At 36.6% G+C, this 27319-nt stretch overlaps 3 protein-coding genes and 1 pseudogene across 3 annotated transcripts in view; 1 reads left to right on the top strand and 3 right to left on the bottom strand.

The window, feature by feature from the left end:
• Positions 1-27319, bottom strand: part of LOC113496024 (complexin) — a gene marked incomplete in the record, with an annotated part of 329152 nt that overhangs the window by 55454 nt on the left and 246379 nt on the right.
• On the bottom strand, positions 810-2567 carry LOC113496023 (TBC1 domain family member 7-like). Its single transcript, XM_026875077.1, is given in 3 exon segments — positions 810-1116; positions 2167-2299; positions 2301-2567. Coding segments are annotated over 3 exon segments (390 nt in total). The 5' UTR covers positions 2367-2567; the 3' UTR covers positions 810-925.
• Positions 3075-14350, top strand: LOC113495928 (annotated as a pseudogene).
• LOC113496015 lies at positions 21521-26482 on the bottom strand. The gene is made up of 2 exons (XM_026875068.1): positions 24395-26482; positions 21521-23908 (listed from the first exon to the last, which is right to left on the bottom strand). Exons 1-2 carry the CDS (start codon positions 26396-26398, stop codon positions 21851-21853), a joined length of 4062 nt encoding a protein of 1353 aa, XP_026730869.1. The 5' UTR covers positions 26399-26482; the 3' UTR covers positions 21521-21850.

Raw genomic sequence — 27319 nt, 5'->3', positions numbered from 1 at the left:
ACTTATAAACTATGTTAACCTCACGTACAAATCTTCAGATGCAAAATCTTTTTCAATGGAAGCTTATGACTTAATCCATAGCGCAAAACCTGATCTCTTCGAGGCCTGGCAGTCTTATTGGTCTAAGACCAGTAAGGCCAAAGGCGGAGCATATGCAGCAATCCAGCCTACTATTACATCTAAACCGTGGTTTTATAAATTCAAAAAGGTTCAAAGACGGTTACGTCATTAATATGTCGTAATCGTATTGGTCATTGCTGCACTCCGGTTTTCCTACACAAAATTAAAGTCCGCGACAGCCCACTTCAATACTAACACCTATTTGTGTTGTTTTAGATACCGGAATTCTGCCGAAAAGACACTAGTATTCCAGTCAGATCTCACAGTGCCCATGTGCGGTCATTACACGTCACAGGCAGAAATTAATAAACAATTAGCAGATTGCCATAAAAAAAAACACTTCAAACACACACACACTCCATCACAAGTACATGGGCAATACAATAGCCTTTAGTCAAACTGGTAGGTAGGCTTTCTAGCTTCTGACTGCTACCCCTAACAACTCTCAAAAATATGGAATTAACAGCCAGGACCCACAATTTAACCAAGCCTTCACAACCTGTGATTAAGCAATGCACAAGTTACTCAATCGCAGGTCAAGTTAGACTTGTTAGCCTCAACATCCTCAGATTAAGAGTTCTAATATATAATAAAGTAACATTGTACCCTAACATTGTATGTATTAAGAATCACTGCTGTAATTCCATGGTGTACAATAAAAGAGTATTCTAATCTAATCTAATCTAAAGTAAATAATTATAATTAATTCTAATTCTTATGTTGTATTAGACTGTTGTTTCTTTGTGTTCCACTTAAAATAAATGTTAGTACTTTAAGAAAGAAAGTAGATTTACTTACTGAAAAGTTAGTTTCTGGAAACAGAGGTGGTGTCCTCTCTTCATTTTCCCAGGAGCCACATCTCCAACAGCACCTGACACCGCGGAGCGTCTATGTCTATGAGCTCTAGCATCTGCACTGCATACAGCAGGTCCTGATATTGCTCTGTGCGTTGCTCCCACACATACTGGTGAGAGTCAGGGTATACTGGCAGAATATCTGAAAGAATAGGAGCCAACTTATTGCCACAATACGCAACGAAATTTGCTAAGGCTATCAGAAAAATTATGTGATATTAAATGAAACTCTTTCTGCAAATATGATCCAGCCCACAAAAAGCTTGTTTCGAGTTAATTGAGTTTAAAGTTCTTTTCAGTATTTCTCTGGTTTTGTAATGCAGCATTTATGCTGTATTTTTAATTTATGATATTCTAGGTGTACTAAAGTAATTTACATGCATGTATTTAGTAAACAATGTTTTATAGTTTTATAGGTATTCAAGATAGCATGTGCGTGAATCATTATGAATAATTAAATTTTATATGAAATTAGCTTAATAATAATATGGAGCAGAATTAAAACTGCAAAAATGTTCCAAAGTATGACAAAAACAAGAGATTTCTTAGGTTTACGCAAATGTTAGACATTGAAATGAAACCAGTTTTATGGATTTATCACGGTTTAATTTTAGATTCTAGTTTCCCGACTGTCCAGCCAGTCTGTCAGCTATTATCTTATAATAATAGAATAAATTTCATAAAAAACATAAAATTGTATTAAAGATACAAATTATTGCAATAATTAATGATAATTTTAGATTTCACCGTGAATCATTTTCTAAGAATTATTTTTTTTTGTTTTTCTATATTTATGTTGATATTCATGTGATCTGATTCATTATTAAAGTTGGATGTTATTAATAATAGAGTTAAAAAGATTCAATTATTAATATTCCTTATACTGTACAAAAAGCATACGTTTTCCCGGTATTTTGAATCATTATATGCAAAAAAAAAATAACACATATCAGGACAGTCAAAGAAAATGCAAAAATGTTTCTGACAGCTTGAAACACTCATGCATATAAAGAGTGTTTGCCATAACAGCAGTGGGTTGGATCATACGGGATTTTCGTCAATATATACGTAGAATTCTGAGTCTTTGATATGTGAAAATATACCTTATTTGGGAGTCCATATGTCACAAAATATCGAAATATCGAGTTTGTGGGTTGGATCATTTTTGCAGAAAGCGGTCCAAATTGCTTACCAAGTAACACTTTCCACACCAAGTTTCTGTAAGCGGCTGGCACTGTGAACCTCAAACAGAACTGTTTCAGCTTTACTTTGTCCCACGGCTTTTCCTTCATGAGTATTTCAAGCGACTTCTTTTCTTCAACACCCGCGGGCATCCCACTTTTCATAATATGACGAACGAAAATTTCTTTCGTCTCCAGCCATGGCTAACATAGCTAAAAGGAATTAGGTACTATTAAATATAGTTATGTAGTAAATAATTTGTTACATTAGGTACTGTATGTGCTTAAACTACATAAATATAGTACGTAATAAGTCAAGAAATAATCAACAATGGAAAAAATCATGGATATTTATTTTGAAAACGATTTTGACATCTGTCAGCTATCCTGTCAAATTTCTCTCAGTGGTATTTGAAGTTTCGTTTCATCGCAGCTACTATGTAATATCGAATCAAGTCTCTATTATTCACATATATATAAAATAGGACATTAAATGCCCCCACAAACCGTTTAAAAGGTTTGTCTGTGGGAATGCGACCTACTTATGTTTATAAATTTATATTTACAGATGCGGATAGTAGTATTTTGTTAATATCTATCCTACATCTACACAGGTCCACAGATACAGATACGCACAAACCTAAAAATTCTTTACCTCATTCTTACATACATACTTATTCTTCTTCATATACCTAGTTTGTGCAAGTAACTAAAGACAGAGGTAATAAGGATTTTTATGATTCTTCATTTGAATTGATGAAACAAAATTGTTTTGTTACCATGGTATACTAAAATACGCCAATTTTGTTTGGTTCGTGTCAAATCAAGCAAGAATAACTGTTGTAAATTCGTACAAAATACAGATCCTTGAGTTTGAACTATAAAAATAACAACGAGATGGAAGTGCCTGATGGATTAAATGATCCGAAATACATCAAGAAAAAAGAGAAGAATTGAGAATATTTTCCAAGACGCTAAACTACCTAAAGATGTTATCGACAAAGCTATTGAAAATGAACTAAAACCTTTAACTGACGGCTTGAATAGGCCTTACATTGCTGCTCTACTACTGGAGAAATTAAAACCGAGGCCGAAGTTATGTCTGGACAGCCATTTACAACAATAGAAGATAATAGCAAACCACTCACTTTGGAAGAAATAAAGGAAATGTTAAAAGATAACCCTATAATTGTCGAGAAAGCGCGTCAAATACAGATAATGGGCAAAAACGAGAGTTTTAACAAACAAGTGGCCATGCCTCTCGACGAAATAAACCTTACAGAGTACAGCGACATGAGAAAGGAAATCGATGCAGTTGCAGGAGACAAAGAGAAAATCAATAAGCTTAACTACAAAAATATGCTTGCATTAATGACTTCCGTAGCCGATTACAAGGCAAAAATGTGCCAGCCAAAGCAAAGCACCACCAGCAGTGCAAAAAGTTGAACGTGACTCAGATAGCGACGAAAAAGAATTTGAAGCCATAGAAAAAGTTGTAAGTCAGTATACCACTAAATCTTATGAGACGCGATACCAAGAAACTAAAGATATGTTGCTGAAAATGGCCGACAATTACGATGAACTACAGACGTGCCAAGACACAGTGGAAATAAATAAAAACCCAGTATTAAAAGATTCATCTGTGCAGTTAATAAAAGGAGATAGAAGGCGATCAGTATTCGACGAAGTAAAAGAAAAGTATGCCATAAATGAATCTATGAATATACCGTTAAAAGATAATCCGGTCACACCTGATCTAAGCGGTATAAATAAAAAGAAAACGGAAGAAACCAAGGTACAGAAAGAGGAAGTCATTAACGTAGATGAAGTATTCCCAAAAAGTTTCAAGCCAAACTGAAGGATACGGAAAGAGCCTTACGTGAAATTAATTCAGTTCTAGACAATGCCGAATCGATCTCACCGACCTTAACGACTGCTTCAGATGGACATAATGCTGCAGAAGACAATGCCGCCGCAAATAAAAATAACTTGCAGATCAAAGAACTTTGTACATGTAAAGAACAAACAGTCATTCATCAGAATGAATCAGGCACAAGTAGCCAAATCGAATCGGAATACACCATTACCCAGAATGAGCCCGAACAAATCACGAATGCTCAAAAGTTCGACGAAAAGATGGAACGAACGCTGCACAATGCCTTGGAAAGCATATTCGATGCTACAAGTAACGAGAATGAAGAAAATAATGAAATGGAATTTAAAGAGATGAAAAATTTAGCGCGTAACATCGTCGAAGGTGCTGAAAATCTTAGTACTTTGATACGCGAAGATATAACTAATAAACTAAATAGTATGAATGAGTTATTAAATGACGTTAATGAAGCTTTGGAAAATTCCAAAGAAATCAAACATAGCGTACCAAAAGATGCAAGAGGAAGGAGATTTGTTAAGGCGTGATATAAAAAGTAAAAATGAAATAGTACAAGAAGAAGAAAGTAATTCACTAACGGATGAAGCTCCAGAATCCGACCCACAGCTTGACAGCATTCATGATGCCATTAGTAAGCTTAACATTGAGTTAAAAGGCCATGAAGAAAGAATTAATCAAAGCAAAGCTCGATACCAACAGAGAAATGCTGAATGTAAAACATTTATTAAAGAAGTTGACGAGATATTATTAAAATCTCATGACATCTTGCATCCAATGCAGCAAAAAAACGAAAATGAGTCTAATAAAGCTCAGAACATTGTAACAAACGTGTGCATTACAGAAAATAAAATTGTTAATGATCAAGGAGAAAAGGCAAGGCAGGAACTGTGGGATGTAGACATTTCACAACCTAGTGAGCATTGCGATAGCATGACCGAAACGCAGAAACGAGAAGTTGAAAGAAATAAAAGGATTGACAACCTTCTGTACGATATTAAAGACAAAATGAGGATAATAAGGAAGTTTTGAGGTTAGCGAACAATCTTCTAAGAAGAGAGGAAAGTAGGAAAAAGAGTCTACTTGAAAACCCTAAAATTCGAGAATTGGCTACGACTGAAGAGGTTGATGTAAAAGCACAAGGTGATTTCGCTGGGACTGAGGAAGCACAGTCGAAGAATGAAAAAAGATTGCCGGAGCTAACAGATGGATCAGGTAAACTCTAAAGAAATATTGTTGTTGAACTTTTAACAACAGTAGTTATAGGGAATACCGTTAAAGTTTTTTCTTTGTTCTCAGAAATCGAAACAGATAAAGCCAAGAACGTGAAAGCTGAAGCAAAGAAGAAGCAAGAGGAGGCTGAAAAAGAAAGGCTTCGGCAGAGGGAGTTCCAAAGAAGAGTCGAGAGAGAGCTGGAGGATATGAATAAAGCGCCACGAATGACGAAAGAGTTTATCAGAAACCATTGCCGACAGAACAAGCTGTACTGCACGCCGTACCTGAATGACATCTTGTATTTACATTTTAAGGTAGATTTTCATTCACCTCATTGACAGTTTTGATATTCATTTTCGTTTTAAATTCAAACAAAAATACAGTAGGTACTTCTTGAGAATCCTTTCAGAAACCTTCGCTTTTTATTAAAGTTTGCTTGTAATTCGTGACAAATATTGCTTAACATTTAGGAAGGTACAGATCTAAAGCCCGTTTAACAACAAACACATGGCTGTTTTTTTTATACTTTTTCATTACGATATCTATGTATGTGATTTTACCAACAGGGCTTTTCCAAAATTGAGAATTTGGATGAATACGTTGGGCTCAAGTGCATATTCTTGGAAAATAACGGCATCCAAAGGATTGAAGGGCTCGATACTTTAGCCGAACTTAAATGCCTTTATCTACATTATAATGTTGTCAGAAAAATTGAGAATCTCGGAGGGTGTCCCAAACTAGACACTTTGAATTTAGACCATAACTTTGTATCAAGAATTGAAAACTTGGAAGTTGTACCGGATTTGCATACGTTAAGCATTGCTCATAACATGCTAAGTTCTGTCGGTAAGTAAACATTCAAACTGATTGATGTACTTTGTCAAACTTGTTTAGATTAACGTTTCTCTTACTTCCTCTTAGTCCATTATTCCCTTCAACTATTGCTGGTATGGATTATGAAATATCACCCACCCTATGTATGAACCTTAAAATTATAATGTACGCATTTCAGATGACCTTGCACAGCTGAAGTACTGTAACAATTTGTCAGTTTTGGATCTTTCGTACAATCGCCTCGAGGATCCACTAATCGTAGACGTTCTTGCCGATATGATGTTACTAAAAGGTTTATATATTTTTATACAGTCACACTATAGAGTTGACACATTTTTGAGCTTAGTTCAGCCTTTAATTGCTAATATGGCTTGGCTTTAATTTAAAACAAAGTTATCCAACCGTGGAAGTAGTCACATATTTTAGTAGGTGCCCGAGATTGCCTACTGGCTACGCATTACTATTTTTTGACATGATTGTAGATTTGTTTTATCAAAAGAGCGAAATAATACATATATGATATACTAAGCTAACAAATTCAAACGCAGTCCTCGTAAGCCGCATTCAGGCTCGCGGACTTGCGGTTTGATAGCCTTGATTAAGAACATTTTTCTGAAAACGGTATTAAATTAAAAATTTTCCTAGTGCTTGTTTTGACCGGCAACCCAGTGGTGCGCAACATACCAGCGTATCGGAAGACGCTGACGCTGCGATTGAAAGAGCTATTGAACCTGGACAACAGACCGGTATTTCCGAGGGACCGCGCATGCGCAGAGGCCTGGCAGCGGGGTGGTGTGCAAGAGGAGATCGCTGAGAGGAAGCGGTATTCGTCTGTTAATTGAATCTTTCACTTCAATTCATAATATTTACCTGTATTGTGTAAACATATAGACTTATATATTCATTATTAACGGCCATAACCCACTGCTAGGCATGTCTTGTAATTGTCATTCAGTATAATCCTGTGCCAGATTCATTGTTACCATTCTGGACCTAGGGCACCCCTGGAAGTATCCCATAGGGGTGTCGCGGTGATTTATTCCTGTAGCATCAATGAACATGGGATGATAATAATTAGTTATGCTTTGATGCAGTTGGATTACTAAAGACCAAGAGAAGGTAATGCAGAGTGTCCGGTACTTGATAAAGATGCGAGATGAGAAGAGAGCCATAAGAGATGCCAAGGAGAAAGAGGAACGAGAGAAGAATGGCTTGCCACCAAAGGTAGGAAGCTGGCTGCGTACACCTGCAATAAGATAATTGCAAAGTGTATAACCCGCAGTCATTAAATATACTCTTTGATTTCTAATAAAATATAATACTATTTTAAGAAAAGGTTTTAACATGTAGGATGACGAAAAACCGGAAGAAAAACGAGGGACTGAACAGAAAAAAGTTGCTGCAATGCCAACGGAAGAAGTAGAAGGTCCGTCAGCTTTAGAGGAGAAGTTCGGTCCTGTAGAAGTCAAGGTCAAGGAGGGAGTGGCTGTGGACATGCTGACAGGATCTGAAGAAGAAGACTCTACCAGTGATGACAGTGGTGACGATAGTGATAAGGATGACGGTACGTTAATTACGCAGACGGTGGGAATTACTTTGGCATAGGATTTGCGGTATTGTAGCGTAATATAGTGAGAAATCTGATGGTCCGACAAGATGTTCCAATCTGTTGCCAATGTCTGGCCGTTTGAATCTAATTGCCAAACTACCATTCATAATGACGAATTATAAAAAAAATAAAAAAGTATTTTTAGTATTAAATACAGTTTTAAGACCGATACTAACATGTGATTGTAAAATATTATAATTTTAAATAAGTTTTATTTTGTAGGTCCGGAAACCAATAAGATTGAGTGGTCAAAGCTGGACGTTGGTAGACATTTGATACAAGAGATTACGGATGAACCTCCACCGCCACCTCCTGAAGACTACTGGTATGGGTATGGAAACATCAAGCCCAAAAATCAAATAAGGTTGGTTTTTGTATAATCTACGAATCATGAAAACGTTTATAATACTCTATGTTAATATTTTACTAATCGGTCTTTTTCCCAGAGATAACACTTCAGAATGTGAAGCTATTAACAATTTACTCTTTAATCAAACACCACATGTCGAACGAAGGGGAGTGACAAAAATTTTAGAAGGTTGGTTTCAACGTAACTAATATAATTTTACCCGATCGCAGTGTTTAACTTTATGTAGGCATTTATTGTAAAAGATAAAATCGTGGTAGAAACAATATTTTTTATTGAAAACCTGTTGATAATAAAGACGCTAAAGAAAGTATCTAAGTAAAAGTTCTGAAAATAGTAATATAGCGTGATCATTGAAAAGTTTGTGTTGGTTAAAACGGTTAGAGACTTAAATAGATAGATAGAATATTCTTTATTGTACACAACATTATATGCAGGATTGGATACAAATAAATTGTGCTACAATATACTTGGTTCGTATTCACAAAATGAAACGGTTTATAAGAGTCCAGCAGAGAACTGACACTGGCTGTTGATGACAATAGTGATTATGATGATAAGTTGTTTGCACTTTTGGCATTATTAGGCTTTCTTAATTGCTGGTGAATGCTGTGATTGTGTCTTTATACCTTTATTATATTACTGGTGTTTGAGTTTTGTACCTTTTCTTCTCTCAAACGCTATCGCTATACCGGTGAAAGTGTTGTTGGGAAATGCCTTACATAAGGCGTAATAACTGTGGTAAATAAATACCTAGTCTACTTTGTCAGTTCCTCCACTAAGGAGGTAAACTTAAAAACCTTCTTCATGAATCACTTGTCTTTATCAGTTGACAAAAACCGCATCAAAATCCGTCGACTAGTTTCAAAGATTTATGTGGTCAAGGGAAAATAGGGACAGAAAAAGCGGTTCTGTTTTATAATATGTAGTGATGTTCCTTACGCGACACACTCGATATTTTAGCTACAAAGATGAGATACTTGTACAAGATTTTAAAAATATAGAAGTAATAATAATTCTGATTTAGATTCCAGGAATCGTAATCGAAAATCGAAAATAACTGAAATTAATCCAGATGAAGACAAACCGATGATCGTGGCAGAAAAGAAGTCATTAGTTGAAATAATGGACTCACACGTCAGCGAAACTGAAGAAAATAATGATTCGGATGAGATAAAAGGTTTCATTGAAGATGTCACTAAAACCAAATCCGAAATTATCGAGAAAACGAAACCTCCTGAAAACCCAGAGAGAGTAAAAGAGGATAATGAAGAAACTCAAGTAATAGAAGAAACCTACAATACATACATTATCATGGAAGGCACCAAAATTATAGACTTAGACAAAAATACTATTACTGAAAAGCAAGTTAGCCAGTGTAAAAAGAAAATGAAGAAGATTCCTATAAGAGAGATCCCATTAGAGACACAGAAAGCACCTAAAACTACGCCAGCCGAGGTTGAAGAAGGAAAAGAGATGCAAACAGATGGAGAGGTAGAGGGACAACACAAGAGTGGCAATCAAGAAGATGGTACAGCATCTACCAGCCACGGTAGTGAAGGAGTATATTCCAATGGTTAGTCTAGCGCTTTGTTATAACTCAAAGAGTAAAACACTGCTCTGTGTACTGGCGTAGTATAAAGAAGCTAGAAGTTCCTAAACAATGTTTAGTTAAACCTGCATATTGTACTGTCTAACTCGTGGACTCGGGACTAAGTTATAACCGCATAAGTGATACGATCACAGGTTAAGCTATGCTTGACGCGGTTGGTCTGTAGATGGGTGACCATCTTTGTCATAACGAGTTCCTCCGTGTTTCGGAAGGCACGTTAAATTGTGGGTCCCGGCTGTTTTTCTTACATCTTTGACAGTCGTTACAGGTAGTCAGAAGCTTGAAAAAGTCTGACAGCCAGTCTAACCAAGGGGTATCGTGTTGCCCAGGTAACTGGGTTAAGGAGGTCAGATAGGCAGTCGCTCCTTGTAAAACACTGGTACTTAGCTGAAACCGGTTGGACTGGTAGCCGACCCCAACATAGTTGGGAAAAGGCTAGGCCAATGATTGTACTGTCTAACTAAATCGGGTGCTGCTTGCGGTGGCTGGTCGGTCTGCTGGCTTTGGCCGTTTAGCTGTCGACAATTTAAGTTCATAGTGGCTTAGGTACAGCTAACTGAAATATTTGTTTGCTTTGCACGGCACCCCTTATTTTGTTATATTTTTTATAATAATATTGTAAACGGAAAGATAGCGTGCTGCTGTTTTTGTTTCTTTCGTTTTTCGAAAGGAACCATCAATTTTAGGAAGCGGTAAAGAGTGGGCGAAAGTTGGTGCCAATGTCTAATGCAATGCCTAATTTGAATGAATGACTTTTGCTTTTGAATCCACATATCTGTATATAAACTTGTCATTATTTTCATATAACTTATACTTACTTTCCGATTTGTTGTCATCTTTAGATCAAACAGAAGGGGCTGGTATGGCTCTTGTGAATTACATGCACAAAATGAACAATGAAGAGTTTGATGATGAGGTACTGGACCTGGAACCCAGTGCTGAGGACTTAGAGATATTTGCTGAGCTAGAACAGGAGCAAATTGAACGACAGGCCAGGATCGATAGAGGCGAACCTGCGGTTGACCCAATGGTGAGGATAAAGTATAAGATATTTATAAAATTTACTAATTTAATAACACATCATCTTAAACAAAGATATAAAGAACTTACAATAAGTTAGATCACTTAATATTAGTGTGTATGTTTGTTACCTCTTTATACCCAAACTACAAGACCAAAAAGAACAAAAAATTGTTTTAGAGATAGTTGCCACTCTCAATTAATGCAAAGCACACATTTTTTTCAGAAACTGTATGATAAGGAAAAGATGGAAGCTTACTATAAGGAGATGGAGACCACACCAGCGCATTTAGTAAAGGAAAAGGCTATGTACACGACTTATCGAAACGACAACGCCTTTGACAGAGTGGCACTGAGTCAACTCACTGCGGGAGATAAACCTGGTAATTAAAGATGAGGTCTTAGAGCTACTAAACTGATAGACTCTTCGAATTCATCATCATAATTATGAGAATAGTTGTCAGTATGATAAATGCAATTATTGTAACTACTAGCTGTTGCCCGCGACTCCATCTTGGTGAACTTTAAATAAAGAGACAGATAGACGGACAAATAGTTACTTCTTCATTGATTTAAATAAGAAATATTTAAGACAAATTTCAAAGCAGTGGTCCATTCCAGAAAATAGTTTTCTTAAAAACTGACCCCCATTCCCCGCCCTTGCCGACCTTTTTTTCAGTTAAAAATTAACCTATGTCCTTCCTCAGGCTCTAGACAATCTGTGTCCCAGTTTCATTATAATCGGTTGAGTAGTTTTGGCGTGAAAGCGAGACAGACAGCCATACAGAGATACTTTCGCATAAATTATAACGTTAGGATGGAAGACTGATTCATTATTTAATGACGTAACGGTTTATTCACCCGTATTTATCGGGGTAGCCCGACTAGTTTCGGACCCAACAGGAACGCGGTTATTAATATCCCGTCGCGAATGCTCATGATTAAGGACTCTGGTTGGGTCCGAAACTAGTCGGGCTACCCCGATAAATACGGGTGAATAAACCGTTACATCATTTAATTAGGATGGAAGTATGGATTTTAACTGACGTCAAATATTTTGTGATCAGTATGTACTCTATGAGCTTGTTGGGTAGCTCTGTTGCTAGTGTGGAAGCGAGATGGCATTCTATACTTTGTGTGGCCGTTTCTCGCTTCTACAACTGCAAGCGTCTCCCTTCAACAGGTAGTGGTACCTTGTATTGTCTTCTGCTTAATTAAGATGATTAAAATTTTTTTTTTGTTATCCTGTTCGACACAAGACGAGACCAAGATAAAGTTGAGTCATGTACTGGGCGCCGTTTTGTTTTCATACGTTCATAACCAGGTACCGACTACTCAAGTCGAAATCGGAGAGGAGGAAGTGGATTCTGCACGTAATAACAGTACTTATATTATTATCAAATTTTACAAGTATTCATGATTTGATTCAAATTTTCTTTTCGATCGCAGCGTCATCAGGAGAAACAGATTCCATTAATATATCATCAGATGAAAATTCAAGTGGAGAAGACACTATAAAAGAGTTAGAAAATCAATTCGAAAAGCTTTCCAAGAGACCATCTACTGCTTCGAATCTTAAACCAACGGAAAATAAAACGAGCACTTCTGAAGATAAAAATGGAGGTGGTTCAAAAGACAGTAGGTCGGAAGCTGACAGAAAGCCGAGAGGGGAGAAGGGTGATGATGGAGACGACAACAGAAAAGGGAAAACTTCCGGCCGGTGTCATACTAATGGTGAAGGTCAAGTTCAAGATGATAGCGGTCGGGAGGTTCCAGTTGAAGCTGGAGATATGGGTAAGGCAAAGGGTAAATACTTTTTGGAAGCAGTCGTTTAAAACAAAGCTGCATGTTAGTACATGGGTCTGTAATGGACCATGAGCAAAGTTGCTACCTTTGCTAGCAAAGAGATCGTCAAGAAGATAAGAACTCCTTTCATAGGGATTACATGCAAAATAATACTTTTTGATTTTTAGTCTTAACTAGCACACTCGATTCTGAAACAAAATAAACTCTGTTCAACGAGATTTATTTTAATGTTTAAATATGTTCGTAGGTCCACAACCGCAGAGTTCCAATGAGGATAATACATTACCGTTCTCTAACGATGCGATGTTGAATAACGATCGAGATGAAGCCAAAAAGTCTATCATAAGTACTATAAACTCTTATGAAGATAACAGATACCCTTCGCAAGGTAAGGTTTCAAAATTATTGTTAGTAGTAGTTCGTAGTTCCGTCCTTTCAAAGGCGAGAGAAAATATGAATTTACTTTTTTTATATTAAGTACTTACTTTTTTAATTGACGAGTATTTATTGTTTTTTATATCAAGAATATTAAAAAAAACATTAAAATACTCTATTATAGGTGTGAGTTCGAACATGGCGGAGAACGCTCGCATCGAAGAGAATGTAGCGTCAGAGATCCTGGATCGCACGCTGCAGTACGAGGAGCGGGAGCTGTACCGCCAGTACGACGTGCTCACCAACCATGTGGGGGACATAGAGAACAGCACCAACGACATGATCGAGCAGATCAGCGATGGCTTGGGGAACAAAGATTATGTTAGTAATTGGTTTAGCAGATGTTGGATGATGATAGTTGTTGAATATCATAAATCCCATTTTTTTCCAGTAAAATAACTGATTTAATTTTACCGCAACAAAAATAACATAGAAGACTTTGCTTTCAGCTTCCCATAGTATCCGGTATTATCCAAGGTACCATTTTCCTGCTAGCAGAGCAGCGGTATAGGCCTAGAGAGGATGGAGGAAGAGGAGACGTTGAAGCAAACCCTGACGCCAACCCTCCTGAGGCTACCAGCGAAGATCCTGAAACTACACTAATACCAAGCCACGACACATCTGTGTCCTTAGAAGATACTCTGACCGAGGAAAATGCAAACAAATTTGCTTCCATCGTCGAAGATGATTCAGGGATCGGAAATGATGTAGCGTTCAATGACTCAGCCGAAGCCAATGATAAATTTGATGATGACACTCCTGGCTCTTCCAAAGATGTTAAAGACGTTAAAATAGTTTCTGGAAATACAACTCTGCGTAATGCTGGCTGCGGGTCTGGAGACGCTTCTTATTCTAAGAGTAGTCAAGAAATAGACTCGAATGAAAACGAAGGAGAATTGGACGATTCGAAAGTTTTTGAGTCAGTTTTAGGTGACAATGATGTATCTACTGAAGATTTGTTCGAAGATTGCGTGGAAGAGCCATCTACTGAAGAAAATGATAACAATAATACGGCTTTTAACAGAGTTGATGAGAATTACTCCTTGGAGATGAAACTAGCTTTAGGTATTGAGGATGCTAAGATCTAGACATACAGAAATGCACAAACTTATTCGACACTGACCAAAGAGTTTTTTTAGTTACCTTAATACTATTTTGTTCGATTGCTATTTCTACTGCTTTACCTACAATAATACTAGAGTAGAACTACCCAAAGTCTCCCGATTTATTAAAACAGTTTTTTTCAGTCTTCTTATTTTCAATTCGTGTTATTGCCATATTTGCCATCCATCTTTTAATAATGAATAGTTAGAGTTTATTTTGTTAAACCGGAACTTTCATAATCGTACCGGTACAGTACATATTTTATAATAACTATCGTGAGACTGATTCATTATTAAATAATGTAACGGTTTACTCACGCGTATTTATCGGGCAGCCCGACTAGTTTCGAACCCAAACGGAGGCCTTAATCATGAGCAGACGCGGCGGGATTACTGCTCATGATTAAGGACTCCGGTTGGGTCCGAAACTAGTCGGGCTACCCCGATAAATACGCGTGAGTAAACCGTTACATCATTTAATAACAGTACATATTAATTGGATAACGGGTAATGCAAAACGAAGGTATACATGAAGGTATTTAGGTGGTTCATACACTAGCTAACAATAATAGGTCAATTAGGCCGATTGGTGGCATGTCATAATTTCTATGCAATTAATTGTTGTTACAGTCAGGTCATACATATTATGTTCATTTTAATACGACATTTACTATTTTTTCACTACTAATACATTTTGTAACATTAAGCCTTATTTATTTTCTTATTAGTTGTGTTCTGTTGTTTTTTTTTTAATATTTTGTTGTTTATGTAGTAGTAGCTAGTAAAGGTTTAAATAAATGATGATTCTGTGTAAAAGCGCTATTTTTATAAAAGACCACAGGGCCCCAATTCCGCTATTAAAATAGCCACTAAATGAATGCAAATTGGATTAAATTGGCGCAATTCGTATTATTGTAGGCATTGTTCCAAAATGCGAATAATAATTTTGCAATGCTAATCCAGAGTAAAAGCCAGCCCTTGGGTCACGGGAACGGCCCTAAGTTTCGACCCCAAACGGATCAAAGAAGTAACTACCATTACGCCGTTTGAGGTTCTCAGCAGCCGCGGAAATCAAAATTCATTTATACAAAGAGAAAGCTCGGTTTCCACTGCGAAAGAGTAATGTGCGGAATATGGTTAGGCGGAACGGACTCCTTTTTAATGAAAGAGGATTGCATTTCCACCAACGAAGTCACGAAGAGTTGGTCATTCGATTTCCACTGCAAACTGAAACTGTGACAGAGAAATGAGCGGAGTGAGCTGAACCGAAAATGAGAAATGAAAAATCTTACATCATCAACTGTAGATTTCTATGCCGCTCCTTTTATATCTATGTTTCGGTATTCTTTAATTGATACATTCCACTACTATCTATCAAAATTTACATACGCCCTTTTCCAAATAAAATGCAGCACAAACGTTGAGACGGCACTGTCAGATTAATTGGCATATATGCACACTGCTGGTTGAGATACGGCATCATGTTATGGGGGGATAGTGTTAATATACACGATCTATTTGTCTTACAAAAAATGCATACGAATCATAGCCCAAATAGACAACCAAGATAGCTGTAGAACTTTTTTTATTAAATACAACATCTTGACCCTACCATCCATATACATTTACGACATATGCCAGTTTGTATTTAAAAATAAAGATGATTTTATGAAAGTTAAGGACACCCATAATATTAACACCCGACATAAAAATAGACTATACTTACCTCCATCTAGAATTAAAATGCTCATCAAAAGTCCCTACTACATGGCAGTCAAAATATTTAACAGATTACCTAAAGACCTACTAACTGAAAATAAAGAAAATAGTATTTAAGGGAAAATTAAAAAAATAATCCTAATAACAAAGGTTCTACTCAATAAAAGAATACTTCGAAAATGAAAAATAACAAAACTTAAATGACCACTTCATAAAATAACATCAGCAATTACCAACAAAAAGGTAATATAGAAATAGATAACATAATATAATGTTTCACAACACAAATCTGCTGTTATTTACTTGTTTTATTCTTGTTTCGATTATAAGTTTATGTCTAGAATTTAAGTAATTTTATAGTAAGTAGAATATAAGCTCTCACATTTTTGCAACGCCTGAAAAAGGCCGTTAAGCTTAACTTCAATCTATATATATCTTTCTATCTATCTATCTATCTATCTATCTATCTATCTATCTATCTATCTATCTATCTATCTATTTATCTATCTATATAAATAAAAATGAATTTAATTGAATTTACAAGTTGATTTTGTCTGCACGTTACATTATTCAATAGGCTAGTTGCCTCATGTCACCATTTATAAAACTTTTAATTCAAATATTATTCCGTGCAAGGTCCGAAATTTATAAACTTCAATAAATATTAATAAAGGATTGCTGTAAAAATTCAACTGAAACCCTTACTTTTTTTCTCTTGCTTGAAAACACCGTGCACCATGTTTCTACGTCACCAATATTCTAAACAACATTATGTCAAACGCTAGTGTCAGGCTATTCGTGGTCTTTCATTTAAACGCCTTAATATTTATTTATTTCACGTAAAAATACCTACACAGAAATACACTGCAGTTCCACTGGACACAGATACGGGATCTCTTTTAACCAGGTGTTTCGCATATTCTCATCAGTGGGTACTTTAATCCACAACTTTTCTGGGTTCTGTATTAAAGATAAAAAGATAAAAGACATTTATTTGTAAAACATGAGTATACATGGGTAATGTAAGATGTTATAACAATATATTATTGACCTTCATGTTTTGCTGTATATACAGCGTACAAATTTTTCATTATAATAATCATAAATTTTACATTTACAAATAAGTATTACAGTACAATATAATGGCATATTTTTGCATGTAATCGTTCAGTTTTTTTTTTTTATCGAAACAAAAATAAAATTAATAAAATGGGTAAAAGGTCATAATATTAGGAATCTGTTAGAAAATCTGTTAAAGTATAGTAACACCTGTTAATTAAGTATTTTTTCAGATGTACTTTAAAAAGTTTTAAATTTAATGATTTTATTTCTTTTGGTACTTTATTATAGATTACTGGAGCCAAACAAAGAATGCTATTGTGCATTAATGCAGTGTTTGACCGTACTATGCAAAGTTTATTATTATCTCTTCGACTACGACTGATTACATCCGAGAGACGGCTAAATAAGTTTGGATTTGTTTTAACAAAGATTGCAGTTTCATAAATTAATAGACACGATAGGGTTAAAATTTTATATTTAATAAAGTACGGCTTGCAACTATCTATTGTATCTAGTCCGAACATTGCCCTAATGCACCTTTTTTGTGATTTAAACAATACGTCTTTGTTTGTTGAGTTACCCCAGAATAGAATGCCAAACCTTAAGATAGAGTCTACAATGCCGTGGTATGCCGTGACTAGTGCTTCTGAATTTACGATCGATGAAAGTTTCCATAAAGCATACGACGAGGAACTTAATCTTTTGTTAAGTTCTTCAGTATGGGCCTTCCAATTTATATTTTTATCGATGATAACTCCCAAGAATTTTGTATGGTCAATAGTACTCAGTGGCGTCCCTTGATAATTAATATTTATTTGGGGAGTTGCTTTGCGTTGGCTGAACCACATAATCTTTGTTTTTCCTAAATTTATTTTTAGATTATTGTTGGTCATCCAATTAATTATCGAGCCGATAGTATCATTTATTTCGTTTTCATATACACTTATACTCTTATTATTAGATTCAATGACAACAGTGCTATCATCAGCGAATAATGTCATTGGGTGTTTTGTGACTTTGGGCAGATCATTTATATATATTATAAACAGGAGAGGCCCTAGGACGCTTCCTTGTGGGACACCGAATTTAATTGAACGTATGTCTGATTTGAAAGTTTCTTCTTTTTTATTATGTAAATTTATCCGGGTTATTTCAGTATACTGCTTTCTATTTTTTAAATATGACTCCATGAGTTGCAGTATACTCCCTCTTATACCGTAATTTTCCAATTTTTTAAGAAGAATATAATGATTCACGTAGTCGAAAGCTTGTGTCATGTCACAGTATACCGCACAAACTGGTCTTTTATTATCTACATTTGTTATTACATATTGAATAAAATTATGGATTGCCATATTTGGTTTTGTTTTTGCGAAAACCTTTTTGCTCATACGCTAAAATGTTGTATTTTTCTAGAAATGTGTATATTTTGTCGTTAATATATTTTTCTAATATTTTAGAAAATATAGATAATAATGCAATTGGCCTATAGCATTCCAGAAGTTCCCTATTGTCCTTCTTAAATAGAGGTTTAACGACAGATATTTTAGGTCGTCTGGGTATGTGCCCGTTTCTATGCATAAATTTAGAATATGATGTATTCTTGATGTATTCTTACATTCCCGCACGATACAATAGTGGTAATTACTATATGTATCATGTAATCCTTTCGAAAATATGGTTTTGAATTCCGATAAAAAGGTTTTGACAGTCACGTGTAGTGTTTACAAGAATTGTCACTTCACGGCACAGATAATTAATAGACGATCATGGCGGACGGCGTTTTAGACAGCATAGCGAAAATAAATTTTAAAATTCAAAATATATTAGGATAGGTGCTTCAGAAAAATTTAATATTTTTTTATGGTGTTAAATAATCGTAATGAACCGTTCTATCAAATAATAAAAATAGTGGCAACTAGCCTATTAATGATTTAGCTGTTCATGTTTATATGAGCAAATGATGCTTTAGTGTGAGTTTTTTTAGGTTGAAATATTGGAAAGGTTATATTTTTTATCATTACATTTGAGTATTTTCTTCACAAATTGAGGAGAAAAAGACTGATTTAAAATCCAAAGACAATAAATAAAAAGGAAAACAGGTTGCAAGAAAGATACATAATGTTAAAAAAACATTTTTTTTTTTAACTTTATGTCTATTTCACCCCACCTCCTTTCCTTTATATTTTAAGCACTCGAAATAGGGAACCAAATGCATCGGAATTAGAATTTTTAAATCGAAATAAGGTGCCTCAGACTCGTATTTAATATTTTTTATAGTCTGACTATGACTATGACTATATTTCAAAATTAAGATAAATAACACTTCTAATAAAATAACCAATTCTAAAAAAAAATACAATAAATACTCAGTTTTTAATGTTCTTGTAAGTTATAATGATTACACCGCGGAATTAGGTGCCTTTACCTTGCTCTACCTACTTTCCTGTCAAACGTTTGACGTATTTTGATGCCTGTCATGTCATTTAGTTTTGTCTTTTAATTTAAATGTAAATTAAAAGAAGTCTTTATAGTTTCACATACAATAAAACCTACGTAGTAGCCCGTCAAGTCACTTATCAGATTTTAATTGATCAAGTATCTTCACAATAAAACTATAACCATGCCTAGAAAGAGGTCAATCTTTCCCAACGTTCCAAAGGAGTTAAAGGATTGAGGATCATAATATTATTATGATCCCAAGAATCTAGCATCAAGCGCCTGGAGAGACTTGATGCTGTTTGAGAACATCAGGACGCAACTCGCTCCGTAGAAATTGCGTTTGATTTCTCGGCGCATCTTTGCATCTACTTCTAGATCTCTAGAGACAAGTGCAAAACATGATGCGCGACTGTCCGCTGATCGTGAATGTCACGCATTCTATCGTGAGTCGGAGATGTTGACTAAAAGAGAATTATACTTGACTTCTCAGCGAATTAGCACATCTACTAAAAGGTCCTTTAAAACAAGTGATGAACGTCATGCACGACTAACTACGCCCGAGATACAAATTGTACCGAACATTCACACAACGACATATTCATAATCGATTAGTAAGTGAGAAAGAAAGGATTCCTGGAGAGAGGGAAAAGGGCAACGTTAGTTAGAATTCTGATCGCCTTCGACATTCTCTGAATACTGTTGAAATCATCTGATGTATCAGATGTGTCTCAAAATATCGCCGTAAGCCATGGTGATAAGCCTTAGGTTGATAAGGAACGGGGTGCATTCACTTATACTCCTATGATTGACTGTGCTACACGTTCCGTCATCAGATATGGTTCAAAATTGTACATATTGTGAAGCTGTTAAATGGCAAAAAGAAACGAACGGTACCTATGTGATGCTCAGATGGGAAAGTGCATATTGAAATATTAAAAAAATGTTCAGAAATATTAAGATCACTGTTAACCTCCACCCGTTTATTCCCACCTAGGTAGGTGATTAATAAAAAAATAAAACGGGTGTGTACCTTCAAAATTTATATTATATAAAAAAAAAAACACAGCCGGAGGCACACGAAGATTTATGGGTCGTGGATTACAACTTTGTCTGTAGTCACCTCTGCAGGGATAGGTACCCCCCTGTAGTTGTGGCGGGATTCCGCCGCTGGCCGGAGATGGAAGTAGGCCGAGGTTCAGTGCTGAGCTGTACGGTGACTGCACCGGTGATGGAGATGGCGCGCACGTGCGACTGGTGTTGCCGGAAGCGGGCTCCTCGGATGACCTCGGTTGGTAGGCAGGCCCGAACGCGAGGATGCTGCTGGCTCCTTAAAGCCGGAAGAAAAAACCTGGAAATCACCGTTCGAGCTAATCAGAACTCGGCCTAATAAATTCCGTGCTGGAGTACCACCGTCGACAACGAGGAAGCGATACCTATCTAAATGTAGTAGTATTGACGTGGCGGTACTACCCAGAACGGAGTTTACACATAAAGCAGTTTAACGGAAAAAAAAATACAAACATAAAATTACGGTTATGGCCGTTGAGATATTTAAATTTTGAATAAAAAATATTATTTTACTTGCAGGTAGATTGAAGCAATAATTTTATTTGAAACTACTACTTTACTTAAATAGTGTTAGCTCATTAGCTTGGTGAATTAAGCAACATAAAGCGAGTAACACAGCACAGTAACAAACGAGTGGCAAAGCAAGACAAAGGTACAGTGGCACATAGAACATAATAAGCTGCAAATAAAAAGAAACATATAACAAACAACTATATGATCAAGATGGGTGAATTGTGTGCTATTTAAAACTTACCCTAATTCGGGATCTTCACAACAATATTAAGTGCAAGTATTCAACTTGAACACTCTCAACTTATTTTTTTTTTAAATTTGAATTTAACGGCCGTGTCTGCTAGGACGCTTGACAGGACGGAAAGTGGTCAGAGGTAACACGCTCGCATCAGCCTAGGAGCGACTGGCCAGTATGTCCCATCTCCCTCAATCGAACTCATTCTTGGTTCGTTCGGTTCATTCGGCGCGTTCCAAAACACGCGTAAACAAAGAACAATGCATTCATTTTCATGTTGTTATTTTATTTTTATTAATTAAGTTTTGCACAGTTATAATTGATTTTATTTATTTTAATATTATTATTATTATATATTTTTTTTCTATGTTTTGTTTTATGTATTAGTTAGAATTTAATAAATATACCCACCGCTGCCAACTATAATATGAACAATATGTAGGTAGTTCAATTTATAATTTGTAGAAACAAAACATGATTATTCATGTAACGTTCCGTTACATTACCCCCGGTCCCTCATAAGGATTTTATTTTAAGAATAAAATCCGCATGATAAACTCGTTACGACATCCTTTTATTCATACATTCACTTCAATCATTCCCTCATCTCTCAAAACCAGTCATAATAAACAACACACAATATTAAAATTGTGCGACGTGTCCTAACATACAAAAAAAATCAAACGACTAATATATTCGTCATTGACTTTGGTAACAGGTCTTAATATCGTTTAATAGTGTAAGGGGAAACGTAACAAAGATCACATTCATTTGTAGGTAGGAATTTTTAAGTCCTTAATATGCCAAGACCCTAAATTTTTACCAGACATATCCTCCAAAACATACACTAGTGGTGATAGCTTTTGAATGACCCGGCACTTAATGTATTTGGGAGCTAATTTCTTGCTAAAGTGCTTATCCTTATCGCTCAGGACGTAAGCACGTTTGTATACTACATCACCAATATTAAATTCGAAAGCTTTACGTCTTAAATTATAATATGATGTATTTTTGACATGTGCGTGATGCAAGGATTTTTGGACTTGATCAAAGATTGAACTTAGGCATCCAAGGTTCTCCGCGTATACATCGCGAGGAAGAAACAAAACCTCGTCACCCAAGTCTGTATCTGTATAATGCGCACCACATAAAACTATTTCTCGTCCAAAAACTAGAAATGAAGGTGTAAATCCGGTGGCTTCGTTAACCGAATTATTTATTGCAAATTGTACTTTTGGAATAAATAAGTCCCATGTTCGATGATCACCGTCCACGAAAGTGGAAATGCAGGTGATTATCGTTTTATTGTACCGCTCCACGGTGTTAACTTGGGGGGTATATTTGGGTGAAAAGAATACGTTCGGTATTTTATACTTCTTAAACAAGTCTTGAGTGTGTCCGCTAATAAATTGGGTACCATTATCCAGGAAAATACTTTGAGGAACACCGTGAACAAGGAATATGTGTTCTTCCATAAGTTTAACAATAATCTGAGAAGTAGCTTTTTTAATTGGAAAAATATGACAAAATTTGGAAAAACAGCAGGTCACTACTAGTATGTAGCTATTTTGTTTTCGTGTGACAGGAAGTGGTCCCATTAAGTCGACAGAAATCATTTGGTACGGGCGCGAGCATTGCTTAGGACGTCCCATTTCACCTAGAGTAGCATGGTTTTGAGTTTTGTACTGTAAACAAGTGTTGCAAGAACCAACGTATTTCGCTATATCTCGATGCATACCCGGCCAGTAATAACTAAGAGCAACGCGCCTGTAGGTTTTAAAAATGCCCAAATGACCTGCGGTTGGTTCGTCGTGATTATCCGCAATCACCTTTTCCCTGTACTCGGAGGGAACAACTTCCTTCCAAGAAAATTCATTAGTAAGCAAGCATTTATTCTTACTAAGGCGGAAGAGAGTGCCATCCTTAATTTGATAATTGGGAAAATTCTCAGGTTTCGTGACACAGTTATTATAAATGTTAGTATACCAAGCATCACTGGAAGTCGCGGATGAATTAGAAGTGACCATAGCAGCAACAGGTACTGCTCTTGACAACGCATCGGGAATGACGTTGTCGACACCCCGACGGTGCTTTATATCAAAATTAAATGAAGATAAACGCACACCCCAACGTGCGAGCCTTCCCGTAGGATTATTAAGAGAAAGAAACCACTTTAACGCACTATGATCTGTGTACACGGTGAACTTCTTCCCATTTTCCAAATAGCATCGCCAATGCTCCAATGCCACAAGAACAGCCAGCGTCTCCCGCTCCGTTATGCTATAGTTCTTTTCTGCCGCCGTTAATGATTTGCTCATGTAAGCTATAGGGTGCTCCTTTCCGTTTACAGATTGCGTGAGCATACCGCCCATCCCATAGTTACTTGCATCCGTATGCACCTCAAAAGGAAGATTGTAATCGGGGCAAGAAAGAACAGGTGCAGAAACTAAGCATTCTTTTAGTTTTTTAAAAGCGATTTCCGCCTCATCAGTCCACTTGAAAGGTGGAGTGTTCTTTTTGTTTGAAGTCAGCTTGTTGAGCGGCCCTGCAATTGTACTAAAACTGGGAACGAACCTACGATACCAAGTTGCCGTGCCCAGAAATCGCTTCAGCTCCTTGCGATTACTAGGGGTAGGGTAGTTAAGGATAGCTTCAACCTTTTCTGGATCGGTTCGCAGCCCATTCGCATCAACTACGTAACCTAAATACTTAAGTTGACTTCGAAAGAACTCACACTTACTCAAGTTTACAGTAAGGCCCGCTTTACGTAATTTGTCTAAAACGCGAAGTAGAAGGGACACATGCTCCTCAAAACTATTACTAACAATAATAATATCATCTAGATAAGCAAATATGCGATGATCTATGTTACCTAGTAGCATATCTACAAGACGCTGTTGCGTAGCGGGAGCATTTGTCAAACCAAAAGCCGTGGTTTTAAATCGAAGAGTTCCTCGACCTGGAACGTAGAAAGCCGTCTTATCTCTATCCTCCTCTGCAATCGGAATTTGCCAGAAGGCTTTGGATAAATCCAGACTAGAAAGAAAACGGGCGTCGCGCAGATTATCCAAAATCTCGGCAATGTATGGCAGGTTATAAGCATCTCGTTTTGTTATTGAATTTAACTTTCTGCTATCTAGACAAAAACGAGGCTGTCCATTCTTTTTAGTAACGAGGAGTACCGGAGACTGCCACGCGCTTTCGCAGTACTCCACCACATCTAGTTTCAACATCTCGTCCACCTGTTCGACAAGGATCTTCTGCTTCTCAGGTGAGAGCCTATAATATCTTTGTCGGACCGGAGGAGAATCGCCAGTATCGATGCGATGGGATAAAAGGTGTGTACGGCCTAAGCCTTTAACCTCAAATGAAACGTCCCTAAATTGCTCAACAACGTTATCAGCAATAGAGCGTTGAGACTCATCTAAGCTATCATAAGACTGTATGAAAGTTTGGTGATTATTACTATTTAAATCTACTAATGAATTATTTGACAAATCTACGGAACCCAAATATTTCGGACACAATTGAAAGGCGCGCCAGAAGTCAATACCTAAAATAAGCGATGATTGAACTTCTGGAACTACGTATGACTTAATTATATGAAATTGGTCCTCTAAATGCACTGGCACATTTATATAGCCAGTACTCTTAAGTATCTGACCACCTGCAGCTACTATCGAAGGTGTATCATCAGTACATAGCTTAAGGCCACGACTGACTAGGGTGTTATGAGAATTATTTCCTAATATTGTAATAGCTGACCCGGAATCCAGGAGGCCGGACGCTGTAATATCGTTAATTTTAATATTCAGATATGGTCGCAAATCGCCCAAAGGCTTAGTATGCAGAATTGAAGACATTTTGTAACTGTTGAAGAACAATTTAATTGTTTTCAACCAATTTTCCCAATCCTCTTTATTAAAGCGACCTGCTAACGAGGCTGAGTCGAGACAATTCTGCATACTTAGTTTTTTTGGTTTTTGGGCTTTGTTACAATTGGGGCAATCTGGTTTCTTGATACCTTTGTGACCACACTTAAAACACATAATTTCTTTATTCTGACAATCCCTCAGGCTATGCGAATTATTACGGCATCTAGGACAATACGGCAATTTTGCCCCGGGGATGGAATCACTAGTATTTAGGGCATGTAAATATTTTTCATTTACACTGTTATTTAAATTTTGTTTATTATTATTTTCTGCATTTGTTTTGTTGTTCCCAAACTTATTGTTAATATTATAGTTTTGTTTGTTAGCTATATCGGTTCTTTGTTTGTATGCGAACTCAGGTGCTAACGTGTCAGAAGTAGGAGCGGCAGGTTCGCGAAACTGTGCCATGCGTGATTGCACGTTTTCGTAGTTCCTACAAAGACTTCTTAACTGGTCAATCGATGTGATCTGAGATGCCGAGGCCAGAGTGCTCGCGTAACACGGTCTAATGTTGTGCAATATTATTTCTAACTTATCCTCCTCTGCAAAAGATCTCGACAAGCGTGAAAACATTCCTGAAATAATCGATAGGTAGATGGTAATGTTTTCCTTTGCTCCCTGAGTCCTAGATCGAATCTCAGACAGCAGAAGGTAATCGTAATCCGCTCTGTCGAAGTCCTGTTGCAGAAGGACAATAAGTTCATCCCAAGAAGAAACCTGTTGCTTTACGCTTCTAAACCAATGAAGTGCATCGTCCACAAAGATTTCCGTAGCGAATGATAGTAATTTTGAATTCGAAATATTACGAGCTACACTAAATTCGCTGACTCGCTGAATAAAAGCACGTACGCAAGACTTGCCGTCATATTTTAGTTTCGCTAATTCGCAATTTTTAACATTTCCTTCGCAAGTCACTGAAATGTTTAATCTCTCAGTTGTAACTTGCGGATCAGAATGCGGGATGGTAGTAATGAGGGGGTCTATACTTTTCGCTTTTAAAGATGTTAAAGCTCCATAATATTCTTTAAACATACTTGTACATTCCGTATGCACGTCCAAGAATTTATCATCCCTACTTATCCTGTTCAGTCTATGATAAAGATGATGGAAAAGATTTTCGATTCTCCCCAAAATATTCTTGTCCTTGGTATCCACCTCAAGGCTAGACTTAATTTTATTTAAAATTTCCAGACAACTATTTAGGTCATCAAGAGGGTCAAGGTGGGAACACAAAATATCCTCAGACAAAAAAACTTGGCTGAGCTTACAGATCTGCCGTCTAAGATCCGCCACAGTATTAGCTGGGGTTTCACCTCGTACGGCTACCTCGTATTCTAATTCCGACTTTTGTAATGATAGAAACTTAATAGGGTATGCCATTTTAAATACGGGTAAAAAAAAAATCAAAATGGGAGAAAGTTGTAAATAGCACACAAAATTTTATGGAAAGAAAAAAAATACTCCGTTCCGTTCTAATCTACTTTAACAGAACGCTGTGTAAGTAAGAAGTAACAGAAAGAAAGAAACAAAAAATTGCGAACAAAAGCAGACAAAACAATTTTTGCAACTGGTGTGAAGGTTATGCAAAGAATTGGAAAAAAACAGCACGATTCAAATTTTACCACGGCTGATAGCAATATTATAAAAAAATTGAACAGCCTGTATAAAAAAAACACCCTATATATGAGTTTTTTTTTTTTGTTTTTTTTTTTTTTTTTTAACGTTAACACAATATACTAAAATAACGGAAATGATGAGATTATAAGACTTCACTCCAGTTGATGCAAACAAACACACAAAGCGTTTTACAAAATAAAAAAAATAAAATTACCCACTCACCGTACAATAACTAACTACTAACTACAGAAGCGAGAACAGACAAAACCACGTAATTGGGCGCCAGTGTAACCTCCACCCGTTTATTCCCACCTAGGTAGGTGATTAATAAAAAAATAAAACGGGTGTGTACCTTCAAAATTTATATTATATAAAAAAAAAACACAGCCGGAGGCACACGAAGATTTATGGGTCGTGGATTACAACTTTGTCTGTAGTCACCTCTGCAGGGATAGGTACCCCCCTGTAGTTGTGGCGGGATTCCGCCGCTGGCCGGAGATGGAAGTAGGCCGAGGTTCAGTGCTGAGCTGTACGGTGACTGCACCGGTGATGGAGATGGCGCGCACGTGCGACTGGTGTTGCCGGAAGCGGGCTCCTCGGATGACCTCGGTTGGTAGGCAGGCCCGAACGCGAGGATGCTGCTGGCTCCTTAAAGCCGGAAGAAAAAACCTGGAAATCACCGTT

The sequence above is a fragment of the Trichoplusia ni genome, chromosome 7, assembly GCF_003590095.1.
Source record: "Trichoplusia ni isolate ovarian cell line Hi5 chromosome 7, tn1, whole genome shotgun sequence".
NCBI classification, from domain to species: Eukaryota; Metazoa; Arthropoda; class Insecta; order Lepidoptera; family Noctuidae; genus Trichoplusia; species Trichoplusia ni.
The sequence above is the reverse complement of the archived record's forward strand: the minus strand, read 5'-3'. Positions and strand labels throughout refer to the sequence as shown.

Coding starts and splice junctions, on each gene's coding strand:
- LOC113496015 (XM_026875068.1), bottom strand. CDS start 26,398: ATGGCATACCCTATTAAGTTTCTATCATTACAAAAGTCGGAATTAGAA. Junction 23,909..24,394: donor CCCATCGCATCGATACTGGC/GATTCTCCTCCG, acceptor GATATTATTATT/GTTAGTAATAGTTTTGAGGA.